Source organism: Hippocampus bargibanti, linkage group LG06 (assembly GCF_051943395.1).
Source record: "Hippocampus bargibanti isolate YZ-2025 linkage group LG06, ASM5194339v1, whole genome shotgun sequence".
NCBI lineage: Eukaryota > Metazoa > Chordata > Actinopteri > Syngnathiformes > Syngnathidae > Hippocampus > Hippocampus bargibanti.
In genome coordinates, this window is record NC_142739.1 from 1,200,928 (window position 1) to 1,225,694 (window position 24,767).

The 24,767-nt window shown below is 41.1% G+C and overlaps 1 protein-coding gene across 1 annotated transcript in view; it reads right to left on the reverse strand.

Annotated features, from left to right (window-relative positions):
• Positions 1 to 24,767, reverse strand: part of vps13b (vacuolar protein sorting 13 homolog B) — a 378,602-nt gene that overhangs the window by 295,279 nt on the left and 58,556 nt on the right. Inside the window, 5 exon segments of the mRNA XM_088999785.1 lie at positions 12,447 to 12,571; positions 15,032 to 15,226; positions 16,426 to 16,595; positions 16,774 to 16,959; positions 22,853 to 22,940. Coding sequence (XP_088855911.1) covers positions 12,447 to 12,571; positions 15,032 to 15,226; positions 16,426 to 16,595; positions 16,774 to 16,959; positions 22,853 to 22,940 — 764 coding nt within the window.

Sequence of the window (24,767 nt, forward strand, 5' to 3'; positions counted from 1 at the left end):
GTGGAGCCATTCTGTTCCCAGAATTTATTGTGTTGTGCAATACATTTAATTAATTAAATTGACCATGAAAACAATATAATTCCTGATGATAAAACACCCACAAGAGCACTCGTGACAGTGAATAATACAAGCATAGGCCGCCATCTTCCTTTCCTTTCCTCTTCCTTTCATAACTTTGCTGCTGTGAAATGTAAATGTGTCCACTGCCAGACAAATAAAGGTACATCCAATCCAATCCATCGCTAGTTCCAACACTCTGAAATAAGGTCGGGCATCGGCCCGATGGCGATACCCGGAATCAGTTCTGACCCACCCTGAGTATTCGGCATCCAACATTTTGCTGTTTGGAATGCTGAAGTTGATCTTGCCCAATGGTCAATCGAGCCCATTAATGTAGACTTTGACATCGCAATCTTGCTCAAATGGCCCACACAATTTATTTAAATCAATTCTCTCTTGTGACCACGTAGACAATTAAAAAGATTTTGAAAGGGGGAATAAAAATTAGTTCATCACTCAGGGGTGCTATTGTGTCGTTTTTTTTTCCTTCTTTTGACATGTTAAAAGTGAAATAAAAACAAGTTGCTTTGAGTCATTGAATTGAATCAGTGTAATATGAAAGGTGTGAGAATACACAGTAATGACTCGCAAAAGAACCTCTTACCGTAATTTCCGGACGACAGGGCGCACCTGATTATTAGCCTCTTTAAATGCACCATTCAAATGCGCAGTTACCGTAGTTACATAAACTTCTTCCTCGGCACATATATTCGCCGTGTCTCATTCTTACCTTTAGTGCTCAAGCTCCCCATGGTGGCCATTACGAAAAAAATGCATAAATTGGAAGCTTGTGACAAAAAGTTGCGGCTTGTAGTCCGGAAATTGCGGTACGCTGATATTACGATTGTATAGATGTAATACAAGCTGAGAGCTGATTTGAGTAACATCCGTACAGTTCTAATCCTTCGCTACTAAATATGCATATCCTTAAATATAACACTTTTAATTCACAAAATAAAATGTCCCGCCAGGTCAAACAGGATACAGTGAGACCTCAACTTACAAACACCTTATCTTACAAACTTTTCGTCTTAAGAACCTCTAATTTATGAAAATTAAGCCTTATAATAAGCACTATTTTCATAATACACACCCACTACGGCTGGCGGAGTGATCTTCGGCGTCAGCACACGACCGAACAGCGCTCCAGCCGGCGCTACTTTACACACCCTGTCCCATTGAATGCACACGTCGATCGCGTACTTGGAGCTTTTTGCTGATAATTTTACTATGATGGTACCGAAAAAAAACACCACAGGCTCGTGTTCAGCCCAGGAAGACACAAAATAAAATCTCCGTCGCTGAGAAGAAGGAGATAATTGAAAAACACGAACGAGGTTTGCGTTTGTGTGATTTAGTGGCAGAGCACGGATATGCTAAGTCAACCATTGCTCTCCGGAACACAGAAGCCATCAAAGGTGCGTCTGTTGCAAAAGGTGTTTCCGTGCTCTCAAAGCGACGGTCTCGGGCAATCGAAGAAGTTGAAAAAAAACTTTATTTTACAGCACAGTTTATTTCTTTAATTACAGTCCTCATGTAATGTGCCTCTCTTTGTGACTTTATGATACAATGCAGTGTATTTCTTTCATTACAATACATTTATTATACATAGAATAAGGTATGTTGCGTGTAGTTTTAAGGCTTATTTAGTTAAAAACTATATTTTATGGAAACCAGGGAACAGATTATTCCCATTTTAATGGTTTCCTATGGGAATTTTTTTGGGAGATACACACTTTTCGCCTTACACACTCTGTCTGGGAACCAATTAAGTTCGTAAGTTGAGGTCTCACAGTAGAGTTTGGTCTGAAAACTTCGTGTTGATCCGTGTTGATGGAGAAATTAGAAGGAAAACACATAAATAATGCGATGGTTATTCGTTGTATGTTGCACCAAGACTACTATTTGATATTAGTTGACACAAATTCCCAATAGACAAATCAGCCCATTTCTGACGGAGCTCGGGCACCCTCTTGTGCATATTCCGGGACGCTACATTGGAGTCCAGACGCCTCAAAATGATCCGGAAGGACTTCTTTAATCGATTGCAAACATGCATGATTACCTCTTCAGAGCTAGTTGCATCATATTCGTAACTGGATGAGTAACAAGAAAGCATCTTCTCCGAATCTGAACTCCGTGAGGCCATTGATTTGATTCTGAAGCAAGGCAAGACGTCTTGGTGTAACGTCACGGAAAAGGGGGCGGGACCTTCTGAAACTCGCCATCCCGAGGTCATTTTGAAGTAGTTTTGGCACACTTTCAGTCATTTTTATTGGTGTTTTGCATTTGACTTAAAATATCAGCCTGCGTGTTTTGGGTACTTTAGATGCTATAAAACGTTTTTCTGATGTCAGTTAGGAAACCAAAAAAATGGTGTCGGTTGTCCTTTAAATAGCATTGTTCTTGCACATGTATGCGCGTGTGATGCGTGTCATCAAATGTTTCGCAAAAAAACACAGAGCAATATTAATGCTCTAAAAGAGGTGCTCCAAAAGATAGAATATAAAACTCCTCAGGTGCAAAAATAAATAAGACGTACATCTTGCCATGGTTGGAAATATATTGCCAAGAGCAGATGGTCCAAATGCTTTATACAGTGTCCCAGAATACAAGCTTGGAACCGATAGACATTTTTCCACAGTGTTCAGTTTTGTTATTACTCACATCCTGCAGAAGACCAAAAATAATTTCCTCTCACTCTTTTTGACATACAGTGACAAAGACAGCTGCGGGCCTTGGAAGGTCCACGGGAGATGAGGAGCAAGGTGCTTTTTAATGGACCGCTAAGAAGTAGTCAACCACATTTACAAAATTGTAGTTTCCCCGGCGCCGGTGTGGTCTGAAATGAGATATCGATGAGAAAACTAGTTTTTTTTTTTTTTTTACACAGACAGGTTCAAATGTCACATATTTCTTGGGTTAAAAAAACAGACTGAAAACTTGAGTGGGAACCTTCCTGGTTCTTTCATCATTAATTCTTGCTAGACTAACATTAACTACCAGATGACTGTAATTTCCCAGTAATACTCGATGGTGGATGCCAAAGCGAAGGAGTACATGGCTGTGGAGCTTTTTTTCTGCCAAATGTGAAAGTTCCCCTCTGCCCAAAATGATTCTTGTGCTTAGACTATTGTAGTTGTGCCCTAGTAACAATGAATACTCACTCGGTTCAACAAATACATTAAGTCCTCACCTGACTGATTCCTTAGAACAATGAGATCCCTCTGACGCAATGGAACCTGTCACCACAACACAGATGACGCTATAAAATATGACCACAAAAGTGTGGAAATCCTAAAACAACTGAACTGCATTTGGGGTTATTCAGAATCAGAATCAGAAAGCCTTTAATAGTCCTACAGTGGGGAAATTTGCAACATTCAGAGGCTCCCATTTAACCTAGGTCTGAATATGATCCCCAGTTATCAGTGTGTGTCCACCCACATTATCTCTGCTGTTTACTTCTACTTTCCCTCTCTGCAATATATTGTTTCCTATATATTTTATGGAGTTGTAACCGTTTATTTGGAGGAAAGACTTGAAATGATTGACCGTGCTCTCATTTTTCAAAAAACCAACATCAGATGAGAGCTGTGTGGACTTATCATGTCAATTGTAGGGATCGAAAGTGATTAAGGGTCAACGATTTTAGGAAGCAAATAAAATATGTCAATAAAATCTGTCCGTTTCAATTATGATTGCATTGTGCTCCTTTCTCTTGATATTTGGCTTCTCTGAAACACTCCACAGTAGCTCCAATATAATCCGCCAAAGTGTCACATTTGTCAGATAAACAAAACTGATAGCCACTGTCTTAGAACCAGCGATAGTATCTCTGGTTTTTCCTCAGTCACTGTCACGCCCAGTAATGATTAAGCAAATCAAAAATTTCAAAAAAGGTCAAGAGATATATGCGTTTTTGTTTTCCAATTGCTAAAACAACTACAACAAAACTGACTTGGATTGAATAAAGTCATCAGAGCTCAGTTATCAGAGTGCCTGTCAGAGGTTTGAAGACAGTCTCATTGAGAAGAAAATGTTTCAAAATTTGTGACCAGTCCTAGTACATCATATAAATAAGGATTCTACAAAATGTTGGAAATTTAATTTCAAATGTACAAATCAAAACCTTTGTTGAGTCTACATATACATACGTCTGTGCATATAATGTCTTTAATTCCAAATACCTTTTTCGAGGCAGCGAGTGCAGAGCAGAATAGGCCGCAAACCAGTATATATATTTATATTTTCACCCAATTCATGGCTGTGACTGCTACGCAAATACCAATCGGGACATGCAGGTGACGAACTTAACACCTCTGGATATGAGAGAGTGGGGAATTAAAATGATGCTGTGAGTAGACTGAGTCACTCTTCAAGGGTTTGCTCTTCCTCAGCCTTGTGTCAAACCTGTTCCATGTGTGCATTTCTCAGTCATCCGTTCTATAATAACTAAACGAAGAAACGGTAGAGTGAAGCTCACTCCCTCCTTTCTCCCCATAACTCCTTGTCACACACACACACACACACACACACACACACACACACACACACACACACACACACACACACACACACACACACACACACACACACACACACCATCTGGAGCACCCTTGACTGAACACACATGCTAAAAAACACACATTCTCAGGAGAGAGCTTCATTACACAGGGATTACCAAAAGAAATGTTTTAATCAAGTTGTGCAGACAGCTGCAGATCGCAGGGCGAGAAAATTGCAATGACGTGGTTCATCGGGCGTTGAAGGAGAACATATCAAGAGGCCTGCGTATGAATGTATGTGTATAGCTTGCTGCCGCTGTCCAACATGTCCAGCTGTGGTGGACGTGTCGGTCATTATTAGAATAAGAATATAACGTCTCTGAAATATTTTCGATTTTACTCACTGCAGTTGTAAATCAATGCCACGATGAAACGCAGCAGAGAAATGTTGTTTAGTATTATTCTACGGAAGAGGACAGAAAAGGGAAATATGGACTATGAGGCAGCAAAAACTGGATAGACCTGTTGATGGGAAGCAGTGGAGCTGCACTGACGTCTGAGGAAAGAGGAGGAGAGGAAAGTGGAATGCACACCACAGTGATAATCCATTCAAAGTTGATAATCCATCCACCCTCCCCCATTTCCCACTGTTTTCCCTCCCTCAAGCTTCAGTTCCTCAGATGACTGATTCAGGCATTAAGCAAGTTTCACTCAACGGAAAACATCAACACCTGCTTTTCATTTCACCCCAACATTTGCAACTACAACAAAAACATCTAACTGTACTATTTGAATGGAATAAGTAGTCCTCGGTGGATAGGACACTGCCTTTTCAAGCTGTTGCATAGCATACCTGTTATAGTGAGCTTGAGTTATCAAGTGTCTTTGATTTCAGCAACCAAACGGCACCTGAATAACAATGTCAAGATGTGCATGTTCTTTGCGGGACTGCGTGGGTTTTCTCCTCCACGTTCAGAATACATGCATAGCAGGCTGATTGAACAATCTAAATTGTCCCTTGGTGTGAGAGTGACTGGTTGGTTGTGTCTGCGTGCCCTGCGATTGGCTGGCAAACAATCCAGGGTGTCCCCCGCCGAGTGCCCGAAGTTGGCTGGGATAGGCTCCAGCACCCCCCGCGACCCTAATGAGGATGAAGCGCTCTGGAAGATGGATGGATGGATGGATGGATGGATGGATGGATGGATGGATGGATGGATGGATGGATGGATGGATGGATGGATGGATGGATGGATGGATGGATGGATGGATGGAAAAAGGGCTGTTCCCTACTGTGAAACATGGAGGAATGACCTTTTGGGGCTTCTTTTCAGCACCGTACACAACTTGTTTTGAATCTGTGCAGAGTACATTGAACTCTAAAAACGATGATAGCCAACATGCCAGCAGGTGTCTGAAAGCTCGGTCTCAGCCACAGTGCTCCCCAAACAGTCCAAGAAAATGTATCTTTTATCTTGCAGTTTACGATGCAGTGTAGTCCATTTCAAAGTGTAAATTAGATCAATATTAAACCATATGCTACTGTAGGTTTGAATGGACACCTTGTGGGGACAGTTACTGTATGTCTCTGAATCAGACAATCCATCCATCCAGTGTCTTTCCTCTTGGGCGGCCTCCACGCTGGGAGGTGTGGCAGCTGTCACTTAGCGTTGGTTCGCTCCCCGTGTGTGCTTTTTTTCTCATTTGATTTCTCTGTGCCTTGCCATATCTTTTTTTAATTGGGGTTGTATACTGTAAAAACATTTGGACCACCTGCTCTTGGCAATATATTTCCAACCATGGCAAGATTGTGGGACGAATAAAGGGTTTATGATTTATTTTTGCACTTGAGGAGTTTCAACACATACATATACAACATTTAAGTGTTGCGCGTGTTCTAACATTTTAAATTTTTCTCCACCACCTACATTCGTATGTGCCCTTTTCTAGTGGAAGTGCCATGTTCGACCACGAATGCCCAGGAATAGTCTCAGTCCGGCAATTACTCATGACATCATCCCCCAATACTGCACAAGTTTTAACTGAATTGGCAACTGGCTGTTGCCAATTAATGTCCCTTCATGGACAGGAACACATTCCAAATCCAATGTTTCCGATTACCATACAAATGATGCATAATATTCTCATTGTGATTATTGTCATTTGAAGTCTAGTTACTTAACATGACAAGTCAGCGCACCATTGACCTCCTTGTTCTTGGACATACAGACCAGGAGCTTCTAGCCTTAACTATGAACAGAAGTAATGAGGCATTCCAATCACACCACAAGGCTCATGCCTCAGATGACTCAAGCAGCCTTCATAAATCACCACATGAGCTAATCTAGAGTCTAGACTACTGGTCCAGACATCATAATGGACTTTTCAACTTCACATAAAACAATCCTTCAAGTTGTGTTAAAAACAGAATCAACTACTGACAATGTAGTAAGAGTTACAGCAAGAATTAGGTACCAAGGGAAAAGAAACTCTCTTTTCATTCAGAAACATTAACGGGGTAAATGAACTTTTTGTGCCTATATGACATGCACCTGTAATGCCACATGGTCTAAGAAATTACCCTCTCTGAAATAGCTGAGCGAGAAACAGGGGCTGTTAAAAATGCCACATAAAAGCTGACGCAAGCCTGAATTATAGTCTGCAAAGCCACCAGCCACACTAAGGTGCAGGTTTTGTTGGTCGGTTGGGCTGGCGGGCCTCAGACTTGGCCTGCCTCCATATGCTGACGCTTTCAGGTGGCCCTGCATATTGCATGGCATGAGTGTGAGGAACAGCACAAGCCTCGACCAATGCAGGTGGCACTTCTAACACCACTTCTAATTGCCACATCCCACAACAATCCCTACTTTTTATAGCACAGATTTTATGTGGTATTAACAGCCTGAACAACTGAAAGTGAGCATGAGTGAAGCCTGGAGCTCCAGATATCGCAATTGCAGAGAGGTGTATGTGAGACCATGTACAGCATATTGATCTTCTGTTGAAAACCACAGTTACTGAAATAACTTAAAATTGAGGAAAAACGCATTTTGACAGGCCAAAATGCTTCTGGGAGAATGTCAAAACCTGGACTTTTGTACTGTAAATTGCACAGCCACCATATGTTGACACAATACAGCTACATATATCAACATGCCTTTTCTTCGATACTTGCACTATGTACATGCTTTTTATGAAACATTTTTTTTGCACAGTTACAGTATACACCTCAGTCTTCTGACATTTTTATTCTGCTTAGAAGATCGTGTTTTTTATCCTTTCACCCCCTACCCCCATCCCCTTTCAAAATGCTGCTGTGGACTGCAAATTTACCCATTGTGGGACGATTAAAGGCTTTCTGATTCTGATCCAGACAAGTCGCCACATATTTACAGGTGCTAAATAAAGCATATCAGAAAAAAAGGGCGGGCGGCCCGGTAGTCGAGTGGTTAGCACACCGGCTTCACAGTGCAGAGGTCTGGAGTTCAAGACCCGGTCCAGCCTCCTTGTGTGGAGCCTGCATGCTCTCCCCGGGCCCGACCGGGCTTTCTCCGGGTTCCTCCCACATTACAAAAACGTGTGTGACAGGCTGATTGAACACTCAAAAATTGTCCCTCGGTGTGAGTGTGAGAGCGAATGGTTGTGCCCTGTGATTGGCTGGCAACCAATTCAGCGTGTCCCATGCCTCGTGCCCGAAGACAGCTGGGATAGGCTCCAGCCCCCCATGACCCTAATGAGGAATAAGTGGTACGGATAATGAATGGATGGATGGATGGATGGATGGATGGATGGATGGATGGATGGATGGATGGATGGATGGATGGATGGATGGAAAAAGGGCTGTTCCCTACTGTGAAACATGGAGGAATTACCTTTAGGGGATTCTTTTCAGAACCTGACACAACTTGTTTTGAATCTGTGCAGAGTACATTGAACTCTAAAAACGATGATAGCCAACATGCCAGCAGGTGTCTGAAAGCCACAGTGCTCCCCAAACAGTCCAATCACCTAACACAACCCAAAAGGCTGTTCTGAAGTGGCCTTCTTTGAGTTCCGATCTAACTGTGATTGAAGCATGAAACATGTAGTCTGGAGAATACACACTATTCCATCAGATTAGGACTTGGAGGTGAGCAAGTCTCATTGAGATTGTAGGCAATCGATCGGTTCTAAAAGCTTCAGTTGTTTGCGGGATAAGAATTCAAATGATGAAGCAATTTTCATCAGTTAACTCATTTCACTGCCAGACGTGCAAAAATGTGAGCACTCCAGTGCCAGGGTTTTTTCATTGTCACTTAAATTCCAGGACCCTCAGAATATTGAGTTTTACGACTACATCAACATTGAATGCAGCGTAAGAATCCTTAGACTCTCTTCTTTCTTCAGAAAAAAATGAGTTAATTCCTAAATTATAAGGGTTTGGAGTTATATGAGCTTGAAATGAGGGTGCCTGTCCAAAATACAATGCAATATTAATATAGTGCTTTAACAACAGCTGAAGCTGGAACAAAGCGCTAACATGAAAAAAAGGGGAATGCTTCCCCCCTTGTGGAAGGGAAAAAAAACATTGCCAGAGGTGAGTGACAGTGAGTGGCAGTGAATGAGTTAATCAACTATTTCATGACGGTCACTTGTCAGTGTCAAATTAATTCAAGGACCACTTTCTTTTTCTTGAGCAGAAGTGTCCAAACACTATTTGCAGGTGTACAGTGCAATACTCCATTTCAATGTCCTAATATATCAAAGTTACTAGAAAGAATGCATTTTTCTTGCCAGCAGTTGATGGTTTCAACATTTAATGTGTTAAGAAAGAATTGCCGTTGCAAATGAAACAAAATAAACTATTGTCTTTCATCTTATCATACTGCGCCAACATTATAATAATAGATTACGGAAGGCTGAAACTGATAGTTTCCCTTCTCTTGATCACACTTCAAGAATGCTCATCCTGTTCTCAGGGAACCCAAATTGTAAAAAGCTAGGCTACCTTCACCTCTGCTCAGATACTTTGGCGAAGAAGCTGACTGAGCGCTGGATTCACGTTTACGGTTTGGCAACTGCTAATACTATCTGTTAAATATTAGCACAAGCAATTCACACCGTGATCCACTGTGCCATTTAAATTGTGTTGTGTATAGAAGAAACAAAAAGTATGTCGGGTCGGTTCAGGTATCCAAGGTTGAACTGATCAGGACAGTTTCAGTATAAAATCGTATTATGTTTACAAAAAATAAAGCTGGCACCAATGCAGGTTTATATTCTCCATTCTACATAATTTTTAGATCATTCCCCAAACTCACTCTGCAATCACAAACAAGCACTGTAATCCAGTTAGCTTTGAAACATTGCTTATCTGAGGGGATCCATATGACAGAATAAATTATGACCAGCTAAGGCCAAAGGTGGCAGAGAAAGAATGTCAGAGCAATGTACTTTCCCCACTGAAAGTCCCAGGCTGCCTATTGTGCGAGGAAAGAGCTTTGTGGTGAGACCAAAAGCAACATGAGGACTGTAAGTAAACTCACAGGAGAGGAGCTGGACCCAAAAGTAAGCTCAGTGGTTATCCACACTGCATTGCGTAATTGTATAAAAGCAATGAACATTTGAGTATGAAAAATGTGTGTGCTGATTTGTCTGTTCAAGTGAATGACTGAACAGAAGCCACGAAATGGTTTGCCTTGCTTTTTCCAGTCATATTTCCCCACAATCCCATTTACTTTAAAGGACAACCGACGTCACTTTTTTGTTTCTGACATCAGAAAAACGTTTTATAGCATCTAAAATACCCAAAACACGCAGTATGATATTTTTATTCAAATGCAAAACACCAATAAAAATGACTTAGTGTCCAAAATCTGCAAAAAATTGAGCTGCGAATTGGGCATTTTCAGAAAGTCCCGCCCCCAGTTCGTGACGTCACTGGTAAGACGTCTTGCATAACCGGAGAATCAAAACAATGGCTTCAGATTCGGAGAATGTGCTTTCTTGTTACACATCCAGTTATGAATATGATTCAAATAGTTCTGAAGAGGAAAGCATACATGTTTGCAATCCATTAAAGAAGTTATTCCCTGTCATTTTGAGGCAACATTGAGGGGAAATTTCTCACCGAGAAAGAGGCACAAAATGGAGGCCTCCTGTGGCCACCTCCGTTTCCACAGGCTGATAAATTCCTTATATGGAGCTTGGAAGCCCTCTTCTGGCGGCTTTTGGGTGCAACACGAGGTCCCCAGACCAAACATTACAGCAAAATACATTGACGTGATGGAAGGACCGCTACAATGCGTCTTTTTTCGGTAAGGGCCGTTCCTTTCGTGACGTCACGTACAGACTCATCACCAACTCAAAAACAAGACTTCCTGAATATTCAGCGCGAATCTTAAAACGTAAAATATAGCTAAATAAAAATTATAGACACAACTTGTCCGGAGACGTCGGTTGTCCTTTAAAAGAAAGGTCCAAAAGGAGAGCAATCTGTTGCTGCTTTCAAATAGTAATACAATCCCAACAATGTGCAGCACGGAATAAATAAATTAATCTTCTTTTGTGTTATTATCATTTCCATATTTGCCAAGGATCTCCAAGATGTTGACCTTTCGCCCCCTGGTTTATACGCATCATTGATGGGTAATTTTGATTTCCCAGGAAGGTCGTAGAGGTGATCGTTAGAATACAAATACTTTCAGAGATGTATCGACATGTAATGTGCACCTACCTTACTCAATCCAAGAAGAAGAAGTAGCACACTTTCTAATAAGTATATAACATCTAATGAAACACAGAAATGTTGTTGCGTGAGTCCAGCATGTTGAAAATGCAAGAAAGAAAAAGTGAAATATGAATATAATATATGAAACGCGGTTGCTACAAGGTATACTTGAAAGATCTAAGAGTGTAAAAGCACAAGAACACCATGTCTATTAACCAGTTGAAGGTTGGTAGACATGCGGCTCCCACCGCTTGTCAGTGTTATTTCTAAGGGCTGGTCCTGGATCCAAAAGAGAAACGCAGTATGATCTCTGCGGTTTTCTTAAAAGAGAAACACAATGTGGAAAAATAACATGCATTTAAATCTGAGTTTACTATTTGAAGTAGGCAGGGGGGAAAAGACACATTCGGAGATCAAACAAGCAACTCCAAGTTATTGAGAACAGAGATGTAAAACAGTCTTGACAAATACGTGCTCATACTGTATCGAAGACTACATGGTGGACTTCTCGTTTCCTGTGTGACCTGCTCTCAAGCAAACACACATAACAATTGTCTGGAAAAGAAGTCAAGAAAAGTTTAAATCATCCGCAGCCGTTTGACAGGGGCTCAGTAATTGATCAGCAAATCAGGCACTTGACTGCAAGTGGTTAGTAAAAGTGCACAGGCTGTCGTCTGCTTTGTAGCAATGGATCTCTGGATGTTTCTCAAATGGATAAATAGGATCTTGATGTTATCAACATTTCTGCGTTTGTTTTTTCTTTAATATGTTGAATTCGTAAGACATAAAAAAAAGAAGAAAAAAAATCTGATTTTCATTTTTCACAAATGAAGGGTTGATTGAACGTGCATATGAAGTATTGTGTGCCTTCTTCAGCTGGAAAAGGTGCGTCACAACAACATCCGTGACATTCTAACGAAGGCGGAAGTATATTATCACACATATTATCACATTGAACACCTTAAAAAAGCCACTGTATGTAGGAAAAGAATCTTTAGTAAATTAGATAAGAAGTAGACAGTATGAACTTAACACAACCAGTATGTAACTAGTTTATCTCTCAGTGCCTCCCCGTTTTTGCAATCCATCGATATGTTCTGAAACTGTTACATTTTGGTGGTTTTAAAAGATCTAATTAACAATGAATACAAGCTGTCACTCCGGGTACTCACCAGCATGCAGGCTTCTGAATCAACTTCCCATAAATTGCTGTGCTAAAGGATGGAATAACTGGGATGAGAGGAAGGAACACGCCTGTAGTGTCTTGGCATGTCAGGCCTGTCTGGAACCCAAACACCTTGAGAATGGGACAAACATGTTAGCAGATGTGCTTTAAGTCAGCGAGACAACACATCCGCATTGTTGCAATTTTATATCTATTCCTCAAGAAGGTTGCATTATTCAAAATTCAAGTCAAATCAAAGTCATATTTTAAAACACATTCTGTGCTTTGGGGGAGAACAGTGGCCATTACTTCAATATCCTAAAAAGCATTGAGCTTTTCAATTCACACCTTACGTCTGCATGCCTTCACAATGAGTTTTTGGATTGTTTAATGGTTCGAGTTCTATAAAGAAAAGGGGCTTTTTGTTGCTGACTAATTGGAACAAGCCAACAGGAGGATAACGTCACTGCTTTGTACATTTTATTTATTTCTTTATTTTTGCAAAAGAGACATGCTTTGACTCTGTTGGTCGTATGAGCCTTCAAAAGCAACAAACAGAAATCAGTAAATGATTTTGAGTGAGTCAACTTTTGACACCATGAAGATGGTTCTCATTATTTTGATCACGGTTAAAGTCAAGAAATGTATGATAACACTGAATTAATCATGTGTGGCTTGCTTTGATCGCTTAAAAAAAATAAAAAAAGAATGCTGTGTGCAGGCAGTCATTTAAAATGGATGTCTTGACAGTGGTTTTCGGGCAATTGTCTACATTGTTGATTCTTGTTCATTGCAGCTTGGAGATTTGATCGACAAAAGTGTGAGAAGAATGTATGTTTCTCTTCAAATAGTTTGTATAGTATATTAATTAACACAATCAGAGCGTGTCTGTGTTTCAAGAGTCTAACTGAATAATTTAATGCCATGATTCATTTTTGCTTTTTTTTGTGGGGGGTGTTTTAAATGCAGAGTCCTTTCGTCCATTCTAATGCTGCAAGTTCTTGGAAGGAGGACCTTCCATTCAAGAGAGATAAAATACTAATAATAATAATAATAATAATAATAATAATAATAATAACATAACACAACATAACACAATATATTCACCTTCATCAGCGACAACAATTCTTTGTTTTCACCCCTGGAAAATACATCCCATGAGGCTCCCTTCTAAAGCTCAATTTAGTGATTTTCAAGAACTGTGGGGGTGGGATAATGGCTGACCACCATTATCAAAACAGACACCTAAACTTTGACAACCAGTCTCCATAAAACAAAGATTAGGATAAGCCTTAGTTTATACCCATTGCAAGTCACTTCCCGAAATGGGTGAGATGTGGCCAGACTGACCTCCAACAAGTCATGGTCCCACTCTCAAAATACAGAAGTGGAATTTGACTGCTTAATTACAGAATTGGCTATTCGGTTAGAGGCGCCCTCATTCCCTGACCACTTGATTGTTAACCCTTCAGTGACCCTGTGATAAGGACAAACAGCATGACATCCAACAAACATCCTGCCTTTAAAAAATATTTCCAGGCCATTCAGGCCTGAGTGGAGTATCCCAGATAAATCAGTCAGCTTTCCACAAAAAAAAAAAAACAGATCAAATGTGAGAAAAATAAACCGATGTTTACTAATATGAAGACAAGATAAACATAATAGCGCAAACTTTCCATGAGGTTTGATTATTCACATTTGCCAAAGCTATTTAAATATGTCATAAGGCGACACTTGATGTCGTAAACTGAGATAATTTCAGTTATAAAAACATTTCTCAGAGGTTTCCTTTTGGAATAGTTTGCTGAGTATGGTGTCTCTGTGTGAGTCGTGCTGTTTCTAATTGAATAGACTATCATTCTTGCAAAAGTAAATACATGGCAGTCTGAACATTTCTAAAGCTACATCCTTGTTAATTAACGTACTTTTACAAGAAGTAGTGTGTCCCACTGTTCAAGGTTTGTCCAGGACAACATGTCTGCGCGTGAATCCGAAGAGCTAGCTAGCCAGGTCAAAATAAATACGACAATTGGTAAAGGTCAGAAGCCTGCCAAGGCTGTGGACAAAATAGCAATGAGTAGATCACATGAAGTGACATCTGGCAAACTAAAATTGTCAGTGAACACAAACATGTTCTTGAATATACATGCTGAACTAACTCATTAAACTTGAAAGCCAACACACCAACATGAGGAGGTCATAGTGCCAGCAATAATAGTGGTCTTCGCATCATATTGATCACCTGAGAGGGACCAGAACAGGACTGGTACTCATCAGGAAGCTCACAGTGCTAAGATTTTTATGACCAGGTGGGAAAAGGTCATCAAGGTCAGTAAAGGGTCATTTGCATCATAACAGGGTGGAAGTGTGACTATTTAGTTAATTGACTATAGACATTGAACGAGTGTCTATTAAAACAAAAAATCTGGTGTAAAAACACGGTCTTGTGGGCCTTTTTTAATAACTACTTTGGGAGATGTAAGCTGAAAAGTGGAGGACACATCTTGCATGAATGAAGTGGACACCTGTTCTTTACCATGTAGAACTGTGTCAGAACAGTGCAACAATTTGAAATTACTGTATCCCGTTTACCTTGAGGTAGAAATGTGCGTAGCAGTGATGTAGGAGGTTGTCAGGAGGCTGGGTCATAGAACTAACAGTGCTGACCAACTCCAGTGCATACATTGGCACCGAATGTTCAATATTCACTCTCTCCACCTTAAATTGCACAGCTGTTAGGGGGCGCACTGGCTGAAATGCTGATATGTTGATTGGTCCTGGTGTAGCCTTCGAAAATGAAAACAGAGAAGAAGAACAATGCAAATGTGAGAGTCCACATTGCAAATAATGGTTATTCAGTGACTTCTTCGGCTGCCTTTATGTCACCCTGATTACAGTTTAAAGACACAATATTAAGCGCGGGTGTGCGTGTGTGTGTGTGTGTGTGTGTGTGTGTGTGTGTGTGTGTGTGTGTGTGTGTGTGTGTGCGTGTGTGTGTGTGCGTGTGTGTGTGTGCGTGCGTTTGTGTGTTATGTGGGTGCGTGCGTTTGTGTGTACGTTTAAAAGCTGTCTTGAAAACAGAAGTTCAGTCAAATAGAGGATAATATTTGATTCAACTTGAGGTTCAAGCATTCAGTTATTACGACTCTAATGTTCTCGTTAACACAATTTTGTTTTACAAACGGTGACAGTTGATTTCAATTGTAACCACGAGTTGCATCAACTTTCAAAGTTAAAAATGAATCGTGTTATCACATATATAGAAATGTTGTGCTTTGTCACATATCATTCATTTATTGTTTAAGTAGAAATGAAGCAACAAATCGAGACAACATATTGCTTGACCAACATTGCTATGTTGCACGTGTGAAAAAATGCAGGTTGCAGGTCCTACAATGTACAAGCAAATTAATTCAACATGTTATTTCAATTCAATGGACTCTCCCAAGATTGCCTGCTGAACCAGAACTAAAATTGTGCCACTCTACTGTGCCTTCTGAGACACCTGTCTCTTTAGTTTAGTTTTTTTGTTTTTTGTTCATCCCGCTCCCCAGAATTTATGTCTGCCAAGATGAAGGGCAGCCGGAATTTCACCAAACATTAAAAAAATAGAAACAGACAGACAATGGCACCCCGCAACACTCCTATTTCCTTCTTCCTACCCTCTCAGTCGACTTGGGACCGCTGGCTCCCGGGCAATGACGACTGATGTTGCCCTAAACCAGAGTTAATTCGCTGACTTGTTTCGTGCCGGTTTTTGTGGATGTACAGTGATTCAATTGTCATCTGACTGCCTGCCCCGTATGTCAATCAAGTAATAGGATTGATGTTTTGCTGACATAAATTCTGCAGAGGCATTTTCGACACTTGTCATGTGAAAGCCCGAGAGCTGCATGCGGCTCGCGAGCCATGGGTTGGCCACCCCTAGTATAAAGTAGAAAATAAAACAAGAATGGCAAACATCGTGAGTATATGTTTCCACCCACCTTGCCTCCCATGATAACAGGCATTAGCATGTGAAGGAGGTTGAATTCAGCCATAGAAACTGTGACTGAGACTTGGAGGAGTGTGAGACAAGTGAGTCTGGTGGGGATAAATTCCTCTAATCGTGAAAGTTCTTCTGGGTTTACAGGACAACAATTCTCCTCCGGCATTTCTGCAGACATTACAAAATCTCTCACTAATACTAGCAATAAAGGCAGTTTTTTGTAACTCAAGAGGCAAGTTCAGTTTTTGTGGGAGGATAAATAAAATCTAACAAAAAAAATATAACCTTAATACTTCTGGGCATTAGTTGTTTGTGCCTAACTCTAGGAAAGCACAAAATACCTTACCTTGCTGCAGTTTGCAGTAAGGTTCATACTCATGGTCTAAGGCGCAAGCGACCATTTTAAGTATACGATGGACAGCGCTACTGTGCAGTTTGATGTCTAAAGGTCCGACCACGAGCCTCTTGGTGGATGCTTCTTGAACAGCTGGCAGCACCTCCTCCACATTCACTGCGGAGAAGTCCTGAGTATCTACCAAGAGAAAAATGCATTATGTACAGAAAAAAAAAATATATACACAATGTTGCCACATTTGGTATATTATTTGCTTACAACTTACAACTTGTGGAAAGAAATAGTGGATACATTCACATTAACTACCGTATTTTCCGGTGTGTAAGGCGCACCAGAGTATAAGGCGGACCCCCAATGAATTGTGGATTGTCACACTTTTTCCACATACAGTGAAGAAAATAAGTATTTGAACGCCCTACTACTTTGCTATTTGTCCCACTTAGAAATCATGGAGGTGTCCAAAATTTCCATCATAGGTATCACTGTAAGAGAGATAAACTAAAAAGAAAAATCCAGCAATCACAATGCATGATTTTTTTTACAATTTATTTGTGTGATACAGCTGCAAATAAGTATTTGAACACCTGTGTATCATCAAGAATTCTCACCCTGAAAGACATATTACTCCGTCCATTAGAAGTCCACCCGCACTCCATGTATCACCCTGAATCAGATACACCGGTTTGAGGTCGTTAGCTATATAAAGACACCTGTCCACCCCATACAATCAGTAAAACTAACTTGTAACATAGCAAAGACCAAAGAGCTGTCCAAAGACACAAGAGACAAAATTGTACACCTCCACAAGGCTGAAAAAGGCTACGCAGCAATTGCCAAGCATCTTGGTGAAAAAAGGTCCATAGTTGGAGCAATCATTAGAAAATGGAAGAAGCTAAACATGACGGTCAATCTCAATCGGAGTGGATGCATGCAAGATATCACCTTGTGGGGTCTCAATGATTCGAATAAAGGTGAGGAATCAGCCAGGAACTACACGACAGGACTTGGTCAATGACCTGAAAAGAGCTGGGACCGCCGTTTCCAAGGTTACTCTAGGTAATACACTCAGACGACATGATTTGAAATCACGCATGGAACAAAAGGTCCCCATGCTTAAACCAGCGCATGTATAGCCCGTGTTAAGTTTGTATATGACCATTTGGATGATACAGGGGAGTCAGGGGAGAACGTTTTGGGCTGTTTGGAAGATCAACAATGAAGAGTACAATCCGAAGAACACCATCCCTACTATGAAGCATGGGGGTGGTAGCATCATGCTTTGGGGGTGTGTTTCTGCACATGGTACAGGACGAGTACACTGCATTAAAAAGCGGATGACTGGGGCCGTGTATTGTGAGATTTTGGGGACCAACCTCCTTCCCTCAATCAGAGCGTTGAAGATGGGTCGTGGCTGGGTCTTCCAACACGACAACAACCCGAAGCACACAGCCATATGTGAATTGGACTGCCACCTGTGAGCTCTGACTTTGAGCAAACCAAATACCTGTGGGACAACCTAATAAACAACTTGATCTGTCAGTGTTTAATGTTTTGAAACACCAGTGTCGTCAAACTCAAGGCCCGTGGGCCAGAACCTATATATTTTATTTAGCCTGCAAAAACATGCGACGATTTTCTCACTCATGTTTCTTTTTAACTTCAACTCAACTTACTAAATAAGTTGAACTAACTGATGAAACATTAAAATAAGTTACAACATAAATTATGATGTAATAAAAAAAGATATACAGTACCTCTTACAAACAAAATGTTGCCTTTATAGAACAAAGAGTCGCAGTCCTTGTGTTGATAACCTGATATTCCACCAGCAGGTAAAATAAATTACCTCATCAAATGCAACGGCAATTGCATCATACGACTGAGTATGTATTTTAGTACACAGATTCAAATTCTGAATCTGATTCTGATTTTAATCTGCGCATCTTAATAACAGCTTCTGAGCTGATGGTAGATAACTCAAATGTGCAGTAGTTCTCTTCACATAAAGCATACAGGATGTTTGTGTAACACATGTCACACAAATCCATGTAAACCCGGGCTGAAAGTCAACCACATATCACTGTCCAGCATCACCTCTCTCTCACAGAGCAAGGATTCAAAATCAAGAAAAACACGCATACACCAGCCAAGCAGTTGCTCTGTAGAACCGCACATTCCCACGGTCTTTTTACGCTTGCTACATCTGAACGTGAGGGTGGAAAGGTGCATGTGTCACGTTTTTGTGGAGAACCGCCCTTTGAGCCCATGGCCACTCCAGCTTTAAAAAAAGTGAATGCTATTATTGGAGTTTTTACAGCATAATTCAGACTTCTCAGACTACAGTGAGACCTTGGCTTACGAACTTAATTGGTTCCCAGACAGAGTGTGTAAGGCGAAAAGTGTGTATCCCATTTTTTTTTCCCCATAGGAAACCATTAAAAGGAGAATAATCTGTTCCCAGGTCTCCATAAAATATAATTTTCAACTAAATAAGCCTTAAAACTACACACAACATACCTTATTCTATGTATAGTAAATGTGCTATTGTTTTGGAATGAAAGAAATACACTGCATCGTATAATAAAGTCACTTGATTTAAATTTGTGATGGTCATTGATGGCTCTTAATTGACACCTGTTGCTTTCTGACTTGTAAGATCTTACGAAACTGAGGCATCACATTATCATTCATCATGTTGATGATTCTCATAGCCTTTTCTGGATGGAACTGTTCAATAAAAGCCTGCACATCAACTCCTGATTGGCCTGCTTCTGCTTGTCCTCTTGAAGGCAAATTAAATTCTCTGTGTTGAGGACCTCATTATGGTCAGCAACAAGCTCCTCGATGTCATCTGCATCCACTTCGAGTCCCGTAGGTGCTGGCATAGATTTTATTACAACAAAAGGCGCGAGTCCGATGATTCCACGGACGCGAAATAAAACGTCCAGCCTGTCAAGCTAGGCAAAATAAAATGGCACACTCGCGATCCCGGAAAGCAACAAACTTACGCGATCGCGGCTAACAATCACCTCGGGCAAAGCAAACTCTTGCCAGCACAAGACACAGCGATGCGTGAGGCGTCGTAATCATGTCACTGGTGAGGTGACAGCGACTCGTTGAAATGTCCCAGTATTGGTGATTAGGGGATCAACACGCACACCACGCACACTCGCGATGCCGGAAAGGAACAAACTTATGCGATCGCGGCTAACAATCACCTCGGGCAAAGCAAACTCTTGGACTTGCCAGCACAAGACACAGCGAGGCGCGAGGCATCGTAATCATGTCACTGGTAAGGTGACAGCGACTCGTTGAAAGTCTTCTTCGCCTGGCGGAGGTCCACAAGCGGCGGCCCCGCCCCAGCTGTCAACTCGCACGTGACAATTTCGGTGTCATTAGTCACGTGAAAGCATCGACTAAATAACGCCTTTGTGTAAAGCTTTTAGGCGAAGGATGGTAGCAATGGTGGACTGTACCGGCTCTTTATTCGTAGAAAGGTCGTAGAAAGTTAGTCTCAGCGAAGTGACACACAGCGTGAGAGATGTGACAGGCTGAAATTTGCATGACAGCCGAGGTGTGCACATGTGACGCCACAAACGCACACCTCGTTCGTGTTTCTCAATGATCTCCTTTTTCTCCTCGACGGTGATTTTGTTTTCTGTCTTCTTTGGCTGAACACGAGCCTGTGGTGGTTTTTTTTCGGTCCCATAATAGTAAAATTATCAGCAAAAAGCTCCCCTGAGGCGATCGACGTGTGAATTCAGAGAGAGGGGGTGTGGAAAGGTGCGCCGGCTGGAGCGCTGTTCGGTCGTGTGCTTCCGCCGAAGATCCGAAGATCACTCCGCCAGATCCGAAGATCACTCCACAAGCCATGGTGGGTGTGCATCGTGAAAAGTAGTGCGTATTCCAAGGTTTCATTTTCATAAATTTGACGTTGTAAACCGAAACGTTCGTAATGTAAGGTGTTCGTAAGCCGAGGTCTCACTGTACTTTAGTTGTGAGCAGATTTCTCATGCATGTACACCATTCAAGCAATGGAATGTGGATTTTTGTTTTGCCTTGGCTAAACCATTTAATTCACAAGAGATGATGATCCTCTATTGTCAATGCTCATATTAATGCATCATGAAACACTTATCTCTTAATCAAGCAAAAAATACCCTCCATTTGGGAGAGTTTTGTGCTAAATTAGGCATTTGCAATGGTGGTTGAGCAGTGGTGTTCAAGGACTTGATACAGCCCACAGAAATCAGCTCACACAGCATTAAACTCTTCAATGATGAGTATACCAAATGTCCACTCACGCAGCTGTCCCTTCAGTCTCTGCAGGCCTCTGTTCCAGAGGTCCACTTAAAAGACTGTGCTCGCCAGCAATAAAAGTGAAGAAATTAAAAATAAAAGGGGTGGCTGAATAGGAGACAGGGAGTGGGAGGACAGAGGGTCACACAGAACATTATTTTTCGGAGTCAAGACAAGGTATGAACTATTTTCAAAGCTAAAATGTGTCGTCGATGGAGAATATATATATAGGGCCAAATGGCAATGCCACTTCCGCTTCCCTTCTGCAGTTGGATTTCACTGGGAAGGATTAGGCCTAATATCAACCATATGGCTATGGTTGAAGAGTCAGTGATATAATGCAAGGCAGGCTACAGTAAGCATTTAAACAATTCAAAGAGTGTCTCAATTTCAAGATTAAAAAGAAAGTGGCTTGAATTTGAAATCATGAGTCAGCGTCACCTGGGTCGGTTAGTGTTTCAGTTGACACAAAGTTTATGTTACTCCTGTGGCAACAGAGACTAATTTGTTTGGATGACACCGGATCTATACCGTGTGCGGGAAGGGAGGAAACACTGACAGAAGAGAAGAATTCCATTTGACAAGGTAACCACAATCATCCCACAGGAGTCGTGACACTCTTCCTACTGTAAAATACAACTTCGACAGTTGATGATGATGACGATGATGAATAAACTCAAACTGCTTTTGTGAACGATCATCAATGGCAACACAACATTATATGTTGAGTGTTTTGAACAAACTCGTCATACTTGATAAAGAGGTGTTTAAAATCAATAGATTAATTTAGAAAAATTGCTCCAGCTGTTAATTGTAAAGTCGGCATCAACAAAAGTGCAAATCCAACTTATGCAACAACACTGACCTAAATTCTGGCCAAAATTCATTCCATGAATCCCAAAGAATGATCATGAATTGTCCAGGTGTTGAATCATGCACAATAAGCCTCTGCAAACTGCACAATGAATGACAGGCAATTTGGCAATAATTCAAATTCAAATAGATTCCACTTCAACATTTGTCTGTCAGACCGGATTGTCCCTTGAATCAAGCCAAAACCACATGGTCTCTCTGGAGTTCTGAGTCAATATAAATCTTTCATGTCATTCAGACTTCATCATGTCTGAGAATCCCTCTTATAAATTCACGTTAGATATAGCCAACATCTTCAAATTCCCAGCGATCCCACAGTATCACTCAAAGACATTGTTAGGTCCAAACAATTATTTCAGTTTAACAAACATTGTGGCGCACAATGGTCTTTGAGGCTAAATAATTCAGTACTTTTATTCAAGAATGAGGAATCCCGTCCGACTCTCAACATTTGCCAAAAAGAATGACACCCATTTAGGCAAGACAGTCTGAGTATTAACGTTCTCGAGGGCTCACGGGTAGAGAGAGAGGGGAGGAACAGTGTTTCAGCAAGCAGTGGGGAGAATGAAACTCAAATATGTGTCAGCAGACTAAACACTCTTCTGACAGTTGCCCTCCAGGTAAGTTGAGGGTGAGAGAAAGGACAGAAAGGGTCAAGGACCATGTGGCTGTGAATCAAACAAGACAACCTCTTTATTCTCGTCTTCCAGGGGGCGTGTTTGATGGAGAAGAGGGAAAGGGAGAAAAAGAAGGATGAAGAAGGAGAATGCAAGAGAAGGCTAGGAAGAAAGCCAGGACAGGCCAGAGCAAAAGAGAACATGACAAGGATAAAGAATAAGAGCGAAAATGTGGAGAGGTTGGCAAACAAACCATGAAGAGAAACGAATGAAGACAATACCTTGGCTGCTGCTGTTCTCCATTGTGTAGAGGTAATCCAAGTAGAAAGCACCAAAGCGCTGCATGCCTGCTATCTCTGTGTATGTCTCCTGTCAAACAAAAGACGAGTTGGATAAACATGGGAGTGAGTGAGCAAACAAGCTGATAGCCTTCAAGAGTGGCAATGACTGGGGTCATCTTGGATACAATGGAAAAAGGGTTTTGGCACACTTCTACCAACACCAATTTTCATGCAAACACTGTGCTTATGTTCTTTGTATTCACACACATACACACACACACAAACACACGCGCACGCACGCAGGATAAACATTTTTCATACAAATTACTTAATTGGCATGATTGGTAAGTTTTTATCATTAAATCATTTACGAGCTAAAAAGAATGATATGGGTTTTAGCTTGAATAGTTTGGTCATACTTTAATGAAAAGGTTTCTTCAGCCGTCATCTGTACTTCTTTGAAGGTGTCGGCCGTTTCGCTTCTCATCCAATTTGCTTCTTCAGCAAACTAAAGTCTTGCTGGTAGTTTCGGCCCTATATATATCCCTACTGTCCAGACTCTGCTATGATTCGTCCCTGCTCTCAGGTTGGGGGGAGCAGAGGACTACTCCATGCGGCTCCACTGATTACTTATATTGTCCTGACTGACGACTGGCCTGATTGCCCTGTTTGCACTGGTATCACCTCATCACCATAATAAAGCCTATATTGCCTCAGCAGTCTATTGTACGAACAATCCAAATTGAACCCCACACCACCATGTCAGTTTAGTGAAGGATTTTACTGTTTTATGAAAATAGCTTTTTTTTAAGAAGACTCCCCTGTCAAACCATTTATTTTCTTTCGCTAAGATTTTAACCTCATTGTCGTCAAATGAGTGGTTGTTAGCTTTTAGGTGCATATGTACTGCCGATTGAGGCCCACTAGTATTAACCCTGCGATGTTGATAAAGTATTTTCGAGAATCTGTTTAGTCTCCCCAATGTATTGCTCTTTACAATTTTCATTCTTACAATGTATTGAATGAACTACTTTACTTTGTTTTTCATTAGGCTGCCTATCTTTTGGATCCATTAATTTTTTGCCATCAAGTGTTTATTGGTTTGAAATAAGTAGGAATTTTGTGTTGCCAAAGGACTCTTTGTAGTTTTTTAATTACATACTTGGTCTACTTGATACTCAGTCTACTTGATTATGGTCTTTCTTGAATGAAAAAAAATGTGTTTGAATGATTAATTTCTGAATGCTTTGTGAAGCCGAGGGAGCATGAAGTTCTTTTTCTTTTACTTCCGGCTTTTCCGTTCAGGGGTCGCCAACCCGAATCAGTGTTCTCCATCTAACCCGATTTTGTGCATCCTTTTCTCTCAAACCAGCTACCTTCATGTGCTCTTTGACAACATCCATAAACCTCTATTTGGTCTGCCTCTCGGTCGCCTGCGTAGCAGTTCTATGGGCAGAATCCTTCTCCCGATATAGTCACTCTCTCTCCTCTGGACATGTCCAAACCATCTCAGTCTGGCCTCTCTGACTTTCTCTCCAGAGCCTCGAATATGAGCTGTCCCTGTGATATACTCATTCCTGATCCTATCCAACCTGGTCACTCACAACTTCATCTTCATCTCTTCTACCTCTAGCAAAGTTGGATCTAGCACTCTGCGTCCTGTTTTTTCTTCAGTGGCACTCTCTCCAGCCCAAACATCATGGCTGGTCTCACCACCATTGTATACACCTTTCCTTTCATCCTAGCTGAAACCATTCTATCTCACATCACACCTGACATTTTTATTCAGCCGTTCCAATGACCCCGGGTGATTCCTACATGAACAGAAGCAGTGCAAGAGACACGAGACACCAGGAACAAGCGATATTTTTCATATGACAGAGCATAGCATCGCAACAACTGTAACCTGATTAGC